At 41.9% G+C, this 11,962-nt stretch overlaps 1 protein-coding gene across 5 annotated transcripts in view; it reads left to right on the forward strand.

Annotated features, from left to right (window-relative positions):
- STOX2 (storkhead box 2) overlaps positions 1–11,962 on the forward strand; it is a 287,635-nt gene that overhangs the window by 260,328 nt on the left and 15,345 nt on the right. For all 5 annotated transcript variants that reach the window (XM_060184753.1, XM_060184745.1, XM_060184767.1 and 2 more), the window contains one exon: positions 5,705–5,857. In XM_060184753.1, the coding sequence (XP_060040736.1) occupies positions 5,705–5,857 (153 nt within the window). The remainder of the gene's footprint in view (positions 1–5,704; positions 5,858–11,962) is intronic.

Below are 11,962 nucleotides of genomic sequence, written 5' to 3' on the forward strand. Positions count from 1 at the left end.
TTTAAGAATTACTATTTGACTCATTTAAAAAGTCTGATATAAGACCCACAGAAAATCATGAAAAACTTGAATAATTCATTTGGTGAGTTGAGAGTTACCCTATGGTTTTCCTAATATCGATCTTAAATATATGTCCTAAACTTTACTTGATATGTAGTGATTATTTTTCTGCAGTAATTTCCATGTTAGGGGAACAGTTGTTTGTGAACTTAATAGAGGGAGTCTTGCATGCTTATATGTATTTTGTCTCTTGTTAAAATGTTTTGTCTGTTTTTACAACTGTTTAGCAAAAGTTATGAAAAAAAAATGACAATGCTTTAAAATACCCTGCAAGAATCCCAGAGTCATCCTTTTCTAAATTCTAAATGATATTCATTCATTCGGCACACAGTTATTTGGTGTCCAGTGTAAGCTCTGCCTTGTTCTGGGGACTGGCGACACACTGGAAATGTGGTATCCTTTTCTATTGGCATGGTGCCTGTGCTTCTCTGGGTGAGACAAATGGTGAACCAGTACACACAGACATGTGTGTGCACACCAGGAATGAAGACATGAGGGAGAGAGCCCTGTGGCATTAGAACAGCATGAGATCAGGTGGTCAGCACAAGGAATTACGAGAAGATATTTCAGTTGACACCTAAGAGAGAAGAAGTAGCCCGCTAATAAAGGTCTGTGCAAGGATCATTTCGGGCAGGGATGTAACTTGCACTGATTCTGAGTTGAGAAAAGGCTTTGCATTTTCAGAGTTGAGGAAGGAAGTGATGGGCAGTATGAGCAGTGGTTCCTGACCAGGCTGGTCACTAAAGACCTGGTGACATATGCCAGTCCCCTTCCAGGTGTACTAGGCAGTCATAGTAAGACTTCAGGCAGTTTTCTGTTTTTCTAGGGAGACCTGGAAGCTTTGTGGGGGAAGGGAGTGTCTGGGGCAGGAGACAACTGAAAGTCATCAATAGCATTGATCAAAAGCCAAGTGAGAGGTGACTGTGGTCTGGAGTAGAAGGTCTCATCAGAGATGGAGTGGCTGCAGGAAGTCCAGGAAACACTTGGGTGTAGTACATAGACAGGATTGCTGTTGGGAATAGACAGTGATTTCTCTTAGTGCAAGATAAAAATGAGGCAATGTGGAGAGAGTCACTTAGAGTACTCCAGTTCCATCTCATTCTACATCTTGAGTTGAAAGTTTTTGCATATCTTTGTTCTCTCTGTGTGTGTGTGTGTGTGTGTGTGTGTGTGTGTGTGTGTGGTGTTCAGGAGTGAACTGAGGGCCTCTCACATGTGTGACATCAGTGAACCACCTTTCCAATACTTCCCCCCCCCCCATTTTATAATGTATGACACAGGGAGTTAGGTCGTGCACACATGATTGAGTGTGCACATTACCATACAGAAAGACCTCAATTCAAACTCCAATTGAAGTTTCAGTGGCAAAAAGGAAAAAAAATACTTATGCCTTTATCTATCTGTCTATCTATCAGAGGTTAGACTCCAAAGGATTGTTTCACTATCCATGGAGTTCTGTTGGTGCTGTCCATGGTGCCCCCTTCATGTGGTGCTAGGAATTAAAACTAGGGTCTCACAGGTGGTAAAGCATGTACTCTGCCTGCTTCAGCTATCTCCTGGTCCTTGTACAGATTTGTCATTTGAGTGAAACTGAGCTTTTCCCAAGCAGAAGCAATTCAAACATGCATAACCCCTGCTGCTTCTTAAAGCAGTGAATGCAAAGAAATTGAACTTGAGAATGATAGTTAAGCAAAGCAAATAAATTCAGTATAAACATAATGACATGAGATAATTAATTTTGGTAATAGTAACTTCTTTCTTTGTTATTTTCTTTCTTTCTCCCTTCCTTACTTTCTTTCATTCATTTTTTTTCTTTATGCCTCCAGAGTGATTGCTGGGGCTTGGTGCCAGCATGATGAATCAATCCACTGCTCCTGGCTGCCTTTTTCCCCTCCTTATTTCTTTATTTTTCTAAATTGGATAAAATGGAGAGAAATTGAGAGGGGAGGGAGAGAGGGAGAGACCCACATACCCACTTCACTGCTTGTGAAGCATCCCCCCTGCAAGTGGGGAGCCAGGGGTTTGAACCCAGATCCTTGCACAGGTCCTTGCACTTAGTACTATGTGTGCTTACCAGAGAGTATTAAAACCCTTCCCCCATAACTGTTTTTCTTTTTAAATTTTTTTAAATTATTATTTTAAAATTTGTTGAGAAAGACAGAGAAAAGTTGCTAGGGGAGGGGGATATAGAGAAGGAGAGAAGAAGAGAAACACCTGCAGCTCTTTTTTTTTGCCTTTTTTTTTTCTTTTTGTCCTCAGTGCTGGCACTGCAAATTCACTCCTCCTGGCAGCCTTTTTCCCCTATTTTTTAAAATTGGTTAGGACAGTGAGAAAATGAGAATGGAAGGGAGATAGAGAGAAGATAGAGAAGGAGAGAAAGAGACACTTGCAGACCTACTTCATCACTCATGAAGCATCCCCCCTGCAGGTGGGGAGCCAGGGGCTCAAACCCAGATCTTTGCGCAGGTTCTTGCGCATAGTATTATGTGTGCTTAACTGGGTGCACCGCCACCTGGCCCCTGAAAGTTTTCATTTCCTAAAACTCAGATTTAGGTCTGGTGAGGTGACTCAGTGTTAGAACATTTGCCATGCATGTATGAGACCCTGGGGTAGATGCCCAGCACCAACTTAAAAAAAAAAAAAAAGTCATGTTAAGCATTCTTCTATCTTTAGTCTTCTTTAAAGTTCTCACTTAAAAGAGGAAAGACTTTAGAAGATTTCCAACTGATGTAGGTATCCAAAGAGGGAACTTGGCCAGCTCACGCCATCTTCCTTTTTAAAAAAAAAAATTTTTATTTATTAATTATTGGATAGAGACAGAGAAATTGAGGGGGTAGGGAGAGAGACACCTGCAGCCCTACTTTACCACCTGTGAAGCTTTCCCCCTGCAGGTGGGGACCAGGGGCTTGAACCCAGGTCCTTGTGCACTCTAGTGTATGCACTTAACCAGGTGTACCACCACCTGCCCAACCCCCACCATCTTCCTTTTCATCTCACTTTCTAAGTCCTTTCAGGTCTCATGGGGCAGTGAGAAATTGTACTCATATGTCAACAACTGTACTGAAAACCTCTAATAAAATTATTTTGAAGGAAAAAAATTAAATAAACTTCAGCCAGGGTGTGTGTGGGGGGGGGGAGGAGTTCTTCCTTTGAACTTTGAACTCCACTAAGCAATTCATCAGGAAACCTACCCCTCAAGCCTTCTTGCCCTCTGCTGGAGAAGCAGAGAGAGAAAGAAGGAATTGCAGGATTGGAGTGGGCAGAGATGAATAGACCTAGCTCCAAATTTCATCTTCTGATGTTCCCACCTCATCATCACTAGATTGTCTTTTATACACTAGGGGCTGGGATAAAAAGAAAGAAAGAAACAAAGAAAGAAAGAAAGAAAGAAAGAAAGAAAGAAAGAAAGAAAGAAAGAAAGAAAGAAAGAAAGGTCTAACAGTTTAAGATTTAAACAGTTGGAGGCAGCAAGTATGACCACCAAGTTGGTCCCAGCCCACACAATTCTGTCATCTTCAGTAGCCAGTATAAACTGTGCTTCACCAGCCAGTGAGGGAAACTCACATTCCCAACGATAATCATAAATTTCATGTTTCTACCTACCAACCAGATGATTTGAACCTATTAAATATTTGAAAGAATCTCACAGAGGGCTTCTCTTTACCATACATGTAGCCCATATATGTAGTCCCAGAAATGTGTGGGCTGTGTATTAGATTAGTTCTTGGTTTCTGCTAATCTTTTCTTCTGGGTGTTTTGTTTTGATTTTCCCCTCTCTCTGGCCCATGGAGAATTGTCTGATTCTTCTCAGACTCATCTTTCAGAGAATAGAGCCACAGCAGTACTGATTGGAACCTGAGTAATGCAAGAGAGATGAGAGCATTGGGCTGGACTAAGGGGGGTGGTCAAACTGCAACCTTTGATACTGGGGCCCTGCTACTTGGTCTCATGCACCTGCTGGACTGACAGCTCTTGGCAGGGGAAAGGGGAGGCTTCCATCCTCATGACTTGTTATCTGGCTCCATCCATCAAACCATCTTCAATTCAGCCCATTAAAGCAAAGGTTCAAGTTCTTTCCCCACAATGGCTTTTTGGGGCTCCCATGCAAACTAAGGGTTGTGGTTGCACACAGTTTCGTTGGCTTTGACAGTAAGGAGGAAGACGCCTTCACCCACCCCAGCACTCAGACACCTTTGGCAGGGTGTTTCTTAGTGCCCCAGTCTGCCACAGCAGCAGATTACAAAAGAAATTGTGCACCAGAAGCAAAAAAGGGGAGCTTTATGTAAGTACATGTGGAAGACAAGTGTAGAAGCTGTCAGCTTTTTCTACTTTCCACCTTCTTTTCTTCATGGAGCTTTTCCTTAAGTGAAAGCTCACAGAACTCCCAAAATATAAAGCAGGTGATAATTCAGGTGTCAGGAGCAGAATTTCCTCTCCCTCCACTGAGGGCTACACAGACACATACACACACACACACACACACACACACACACACACACACACACACACACACACACACACACACACACTTGCATGCGTCTCTGGAAAATTCTGGAAGTCCTTGGGATGCACTTGGCAATCACCACACAGTGACAGAAGGATGACGAAAATGACAGCAGATATTTGCTTTGCACATTGACACACTCTCAAGAGCCCTTGTGTCATTTGGCCCTTCACAGCAAAGGGTCTTCTTTTTTTTTCCTCCTGCCTTCATTGGCTCATTTAGATGCAGATCTGGGTGAGAGGACAAATGGTAACCAGCCCTCTCCTTCTGCTTCTAAACCATTCTCAGATCCACCTGACTCTGTTATTCCTGCAACTCCTTCTGCCACTTATCTTCCCTCATAGGGTAGAGGAATGAAGAACACCAGACTCTTCAAGTTCTTCAGCTGCTTACCAGAAAATGGCCTGTTAGTAGAATCTAAGACCCCCCTCTGTTACTCTCACCTCTCAATCACAAGAGACACTCCTATCCTTCAACTCTGGGTTCAGACTACACCTGCTCTCCTACCCCCCCAAAAAACTCTCATATCCTACTTTTAAGCCCCATCCTCACTCACTCCTCCCCTGTCATTCCTGTTTCAGCCTTTTGGGATTTACTGTGAACTTGCTCTATCCATTTCTGTCTTCTGCTTAGCTAGGGACTCCATATGGACAGAGATGCTTTCGGGTGGGGGTGAGGGGAGACTCATCACTTTCCCCAGATCCCAACCCCCAAGCAGAAGCTTGCCACTTAAAAGGCACTCAACGTTTGAATGAATGAATCCTCCATTTGCCACACATGCATTTGTCAAGATGGGAGTGGCTGCTCTGAAATAAATTTGCTCCAAGTTAATAATACAAAACTGACCATTTTTCAAAGTCTCATGGCTGCAAACCTTGCAGTCTGTTTAAATGAGATGTCAGGTTTTAAAGACAATTTTTATTTTTTGGAGTGATGGCAGTTTCCTCTGCTCTGTGGAACTCCTTTCCCCTGAGTGGAATTGGCTATGGCTTTCACAAACCTCAGGCTTCAGGGGTTGATTGTATTCATACCACAAGGGATAGATGGGAGTCATGGGTGGGGCAGGTGTGCTCAGGTGTGCAGTTGACAAATGGCTGGGTCTTCTAATCAACTGCTCACTTGAAAATTGTCTCCCTGCAGGTGATGTCTCACCGATCAGTATGTCCCCTATCAGTCAATCTCAGTTCATTCCACTTGGGGAAATCCTATGCTTGGCCATCTCGGCAATGAATTCTTCAAGAAAACCTGTCACCCAAGAAGCACTGATGGAGCACCTGACCACATGTTTCCCAGGTAATGGGGAAAGGATACAGCATTTTCCAAATGCGTGCATGCTCAGCTGCTCTAGGGTTTCAAGTGCATAGTTCCTCCCAGGTTTAAACAGGGAAAAAAAAGGGTTACCAGAAATTTGTCATCCTCTGTGATTAAAAACCAGGGTGCCTGTGTTACTTCAAAAACAATTGGGTTACTTCAACTATGATGATCTTTTCAAATTTATTTCTTTATTTTAATTTAGTGGGACAGAGAGAGAGAGAGAGAGAGAGATCTGCAGCACTGTTTCGCTGCTCATGAAGCTTTCCCACTGCAGGTGAGGATCAAGGGCTAGAACTTGGGGCTTTGTGCATGATGATGTGTGTACCAAAGTGGCTGCACTGAGAACAAGAAGTTCAGTCAGAGTCTATGAAGAATTCTGTTCAAAAAATACAGAAGTTCCAATTCAACCCTCTAAGCTTTTTAAAATACATGAACATAATGATTTGTGGGAGCAAGTCAAAAAGGACAGAACAATGTAATCTTGGGGAAGCTGAAAAGGGGCTAAACTCCAAAAAGGGTAATGTCAGAGTGAACATGTCCTCTATGCTTATGTCACAGCCTGATGAGTTTTAAGACTATGATGCTTGATAAACTAGTTGTTAAGGTCTCATTTATCCTCTGTATTTATTTATTTTGTTATAATTATAAACTGATAGAGACTGAACCTAGGCTTTGTACATGCATAATACTACCGAGCAACCTCCCCAGGCCAATTTTTTTTTCATTTTTTTTATTTATTTAGAGAGAAAGACAGACAGAAGAGAGACACTACAGTACCACTCCAGCATCCATAGAGCTCCCTCAGTGCTGTCCATGGTGCTTCCATGTGGTGCTAGACTTAAACCCAGGGCCTCACACATGGTAAGGTATATATTCTACCCACTAAACTATCTCTTGGGCCCTCATTTTTTCCATTAAAATTTTATTTATTTATTTATGTATTTATTTACTTATTTATGAAAGAGAGACCTAAGTACCAGGGGTTGAACCTAGTCCTCACATGCGCTAGGTATACGCTTTACCTACTGACCCATATCCCAGATTTGCCAGACCATTTCTTTTTTCTTTTTAATTTCTTTTTAAGATTTTTAAAAATATTTATTTATTGATTCCCTTTTGTTGCCCTTGTTGTTTTATTGTTGTAGTTATTATTGTTGTCATCGTTGTTGGATAGGATAGAGAGAAATGAAGAGAGGAGGGGAAGACAGAAAGGGGGAGAGAAAGACAGACACCTGCAGACCTGCTTCACTGCTTGTGAAGCGACTCTCCTGCAGGTGGGGAGCTGGGGGCTCGAACCAGGATCTTTATGCCAGTCCTTGCACTTCGCGGCACATGCGCTTAACCTGCTGCGCTACCACCTGACTCTCAATGCCAAGCCATTTCTAATGTACTCACATCCTACTTTTATAATTCGGAAAGACTGATGGAGCCCAAACTTCTAACCGAGCCAGCTGTTCTGGTTTGGTATGCATTGCTCCTTGAAAGTAATCTGCATTCCCTTGGGGTTCCATGGGATGTGAGCCAAAGTTGAGACTACTAATAGCTAATATTTCTTGAGCAAAGTATATCAGACACTGTTAGACGTATGCATGAACATACACACAGATACATTCACTGAAACTTGCAGCAACCCTTAGAGGGCAGGTATTGTTATTATCTACAGCTCTGTGTCAATCAAAAGGGGCTCAGAAAGGGTCATTGAGTTCCTTGGGAGGCATCAGCTCTGCTAGTTTTCTAGGGCACCGATAACAAAGTACACAGCAATGTATTGTAGCTGGAGAGGCTAGAAGTCCAAAATCAAGGTGGCAGCAGGACGAGCTGGTTCAAAAGAGGGGGAGAATCTAACCTCAGCCTCTCTCCTCAGCTAGTTAATGGCAGCCTCCTTTGGTTTTTTGTTTGTTTTGTTTTGTTTTTTCCTTTCTTTTTTTTTTTACATTGTCTTTTCTTCTCCGCCCCCCCCCCCCCCTACTTGTCTCTATTTCCAGTCTTCCCTAAAGAAGTCCCACATGTTGGGCTCAGGACATAGTGCAGTGACTGAATACCAAACTGGCACGCCTGAGGTCAAGACCCAGAGACCTCAGGTTCAATCCTTGTCACTGCAACAGGCCACAGCTCTGGTGTTTTTTGGTTTTTGTTTTTTGTTTTCTCTCTCTCTCTCAAGTAAAATAAATTTTAAAAGAGAAAAGTAAGAATTCATTAATTTTAACTGAATTTTTTTGTTGGTTTTTACCAGAACACCACTCAAGTTCTAACACTGCCAGGGAAAAGTGTAATTAATTCTTAAAAAGACAGGAGGCATATTGGCTTGCCATCTACCCTAATGACCTTATTTTAACTTGTATTTGTAAACTTTAATTCTTTAGAGACTGGCTCTCCATATATGGTCACATTGTCAGGTGATGGGGTCTAAGACATCAGCATCTGAACTGAGAAAGGTGGCAGGCATAATTCAGTAATCAATTATAACATAATTCACAGTCTAATTCTCATAGTCAATTTTTCATAATTCAGTAATCCTACTGAATTATCAGTTATCAATAATGGAGCTGGGATATTTTTATTAGTGATTTAGTAATGATTTATAAGATTGCAGAAGTATAGTTCCACAACACACCCATCACCAAGGTTTTGTGTCTTCTGTTCATTGTAGATAACCTACCAATCTAAGTAATTCAACTTAGTTGTATAAGTATTTTCACTGTCGGTCTGTCTGGTCCTCAGGAATGGAAAAGACTGCTCCAAGAATAAAGTAAATGCATTATAGCCTTGAGAACTACATCTGAATAATCTGTGCTTTTGTTTTCATTCCTTTTTTTTTTTACCGTGGTGTCTGAGAATGAACCCAGGGTCTTGTACATGTGCAGCATCCACCCCCTGGGATCAGTTTTATTATTCTTTATTTTAGGGGTGGGGGGAACTGCAGCGCTGCTCCACTATTCATGGTACACCCCAGTGTCATCTATGGTGCTCTTGTGTGGTGCTGGGTCTCAAATTTGATGTATGGTTAAGGCTTGCTCTCGACTGAGTGAGCTCTCTCCCAGCCCCTGTCCTCATATATCTGTCTCTTTAAACATGCAAAGCGTGAATATTCACTGGTTTGCAGATGGCACTGGTTGCTGTACATAGTAATAACTGTGATTTTCTTCTGGAATCCTGTTGACCAGGCAGACATCTGAGCTTCCGTGAGTGTAGTCATTGGGGACTGTCTGGCTACAAAGCAGTAAAGCCACTTCAGATACTAAGAAGGATAATTTTTCTCTTTTTCTTTTCTCTTTTTTTTCTTTTTCCCTCTTTTAAACATAAATTTTTTCTATTAATTTTATTTATTAGCTAGAGACAGTCAGAAATCAAGAGGGAAGGGGAAGATAGAGAGGGAGAGAGACAGAGACACCTGCAGCCCTGCTTCACCACTCATGACTCTTTCCTCCTGCAGGTGGGAACCGGGGGCTCAAACCTGGGTCCTTGTGCATTGTAACGTGCACTCAGCCAGGTTTACCACCACCCAGTCCCCCTCTTTTCCCATCTCTCTCTCTGTCTCTCTCTCTGTTTCTCTCTCTCTCTCTCTCTCTCTCTCTCTCTCTATATATATATATATATATATATATATATATATATATATATATATATAATTTCCCTTTTGTTCTCTTTGGCTTTTTGCCACCAGGGCTATTGCTAGAGTACATGATGACTTCGCCATTCTCAATAGACATTTCCTTTTTTTTAATGAAAAAGATAGAGGGAGGGAGGGGGAAGGGAAGGAGGGAGAGAGAGAGAGGAAAAGGGAGGGAGGGAGGGAGGGAGAGAGAGAGGAAAAGGGATGGAGGGAGGGAGGGAGGGAGGGGGAGGAGAAGAGAGACAGAGAGATAGAGAGAGAACTTCAGCACTGATCCACTGCTTGTGAAGCTTCCCTCCTACAGGTGGGAACCAAAGCTTTGGATCCAGGCTTTTGTGCATGGTAATGTGTGTATTCTACCAGATGTGCTTCCATCCAACACCAAGAAGGAGGGAAAAAATGATTGAATTTCAATAGTGCTGTGGTCAGTTTCGAAGTTGAAGACTATCGTTTCATAATTGGAGGATTCATCATAAGCAGTGATCAAGTCAAACTGTCCATTTGTACAACTTATAAAATTAAACATAGTAACGAAACCTATTCTTTAGAAAAACGAGTGTTTAAAGTAGTTCCAAATGTAGAGGATAACATCTATAGTATATTAGATTTGTTTTCAATGAATTAGCTATCTCTTTTTATAAAAAGATCCAGTACTGGGAGATAGCTTACATGAGAGATCTCACACTTATCCATGTGTGAGGACTCGAGTTCTAGCCCTCTGCCACCACATGCAGGAACCATGCAGCAGGGCAGCTTCATGAGCTGTGGAGAAGTGCAATAGTGTCTCTCCTTCCTGTATATCTGTCTTTCAACAACTATCTAAAAAAAGAAGGAGAAGGAAGAAGGAAGAAATTCAGGAGCAGTTGAGGGATTTTGCAGGTGTGAGGCCCCAGGAAAAAAAATCTTGATGTGAAAAATTAGTATTCAGTTTGATGAGAGCTCTCTCTTTCCCTAGTGGGCTGGGGTCCACCTGCATATCAGAGGTCAGACTCAGGAAAAAACTAGTCATGGGCCCTTTGGAATATACCTAAAATAGGCCCACTAGCTTCTCTTCAAAACAGAGATTCCAAATCTTTATCTGCAATATTCCAGCCTTTAGGTTCATGATTAGTCAAAAAGTATTTTGGCTTTATATGTTAACTCTTTTTTCAGCCACCAGGTTCCAGATGCTAACATGATGCCAACCGGACCTCCCTGGGCAGATGACCCCACCAATGTTTCTTGGAGCTCCACTTCATCAACAGTAGCATTTTAACTCCATCTGAATTCCTTTTATCTCTCCCTAGCTTTTTGTCTTCCCACTTTATAGGTAAATTAATATACATAAGAGTTATGAGGGAGATTTGGGCTTCACAATAACTGAACGAACACCCTTGACTTTTATTTTTTATTGGAGATTTCATAATGATTAACAAGATTGTAAGATAACAGGGGTACAACTCCATACAGTTCCCACTACCAGAGTTCTATGTCTCATCCCCTCCATTGGAAGCTTCCCTATTCTTTACCCTCTGGGAGTATGGACCAAAATTCTTTATGGGGTACAGCAGATGGAAGGTTTGATGGTAATTGTTTCTCTGCTGGACATGGATGTTGGCAGCCTGATCCATACCACATTGTCTTTCCCTAGTGGGATAGGGCTCTGGAGAAGTGAGGCTTCAGGACACATTGGTGAGGTCATCTGCCCATTGAAGTCAAGATGGTATCATAGTAGTGTCTGCAGCTTGGTGGCTGAAAGGCTACTGGTAAGATAGAAAGCTGGACAAATTTTTTAATAAACAGGAACCCAAATGTAGGAATAGAGCAGATGAAATTAGGGGTCTTTGTGTTGGAAGAAGGTAGGAAGTCTATTTTAGATATGTTCCAAGTAGTCCATGACTTAGTAGTTTTTGCCTAAGCCTGGCAGCTAAGATATAGTTGGACTAAAAATATTGTCTGGGAAGATGGTGAAAGAGTTGAGAATAGGCTTAGAAAGCCGAATTATGGAAGAGACTAGCTCCCAAATATGAGGAAAGTATATAAATACCACTGACTGTTAACCCCATCCATCTGACCTAGGGCCCATATCTATTCATATTTACCATAAGAGCCTGTGTAACCTCTGAGTCCCTGTGAGTCTGAGCTTTTAGTCCATGATATGACTTCTGTTTTCTTGCCATGTGATAATTAATAAAATTCTACTTTGGTTTGGGCTGATATCATTAAATATTAGCAACTGAATTTCTTCCATTCTTTCCTTTACCCCTCCCCCCCCTCTTGTTTTCTCTCTCTTTCTTCCTTTCCTTCCTTTTTTGAGAAAGAGTTCACAGCATCAAAAATTGCTTTCATTTGTTGGGGTGCAGGTTCAAACCTGGGTCATGCACATGGCAAAGTAGTGCACTATTCAAATGAACTATTTTATAGGCCCCAGAAATTTTTGTTTTTACATCTGAAGACTGGACAGTTCAAGATTAAGGCAACTGTAGACTGGT

The sequence above is a fragment of the Erinaceus europaeus genome, chromosome 2, assembly GCF_950295315.1.
Source record: "Erinaceus europaeus chromosome 2, mEriEur2.1, whole genome shotgun sequence".
Taxonomy (NCBI): domain Eukaryota; kingdom Metazoa; phylum Chordata; class Mammalia; order Eulipotyphla; family Erinaceidae; genus Erinaceus; species Erinaceus europaeus.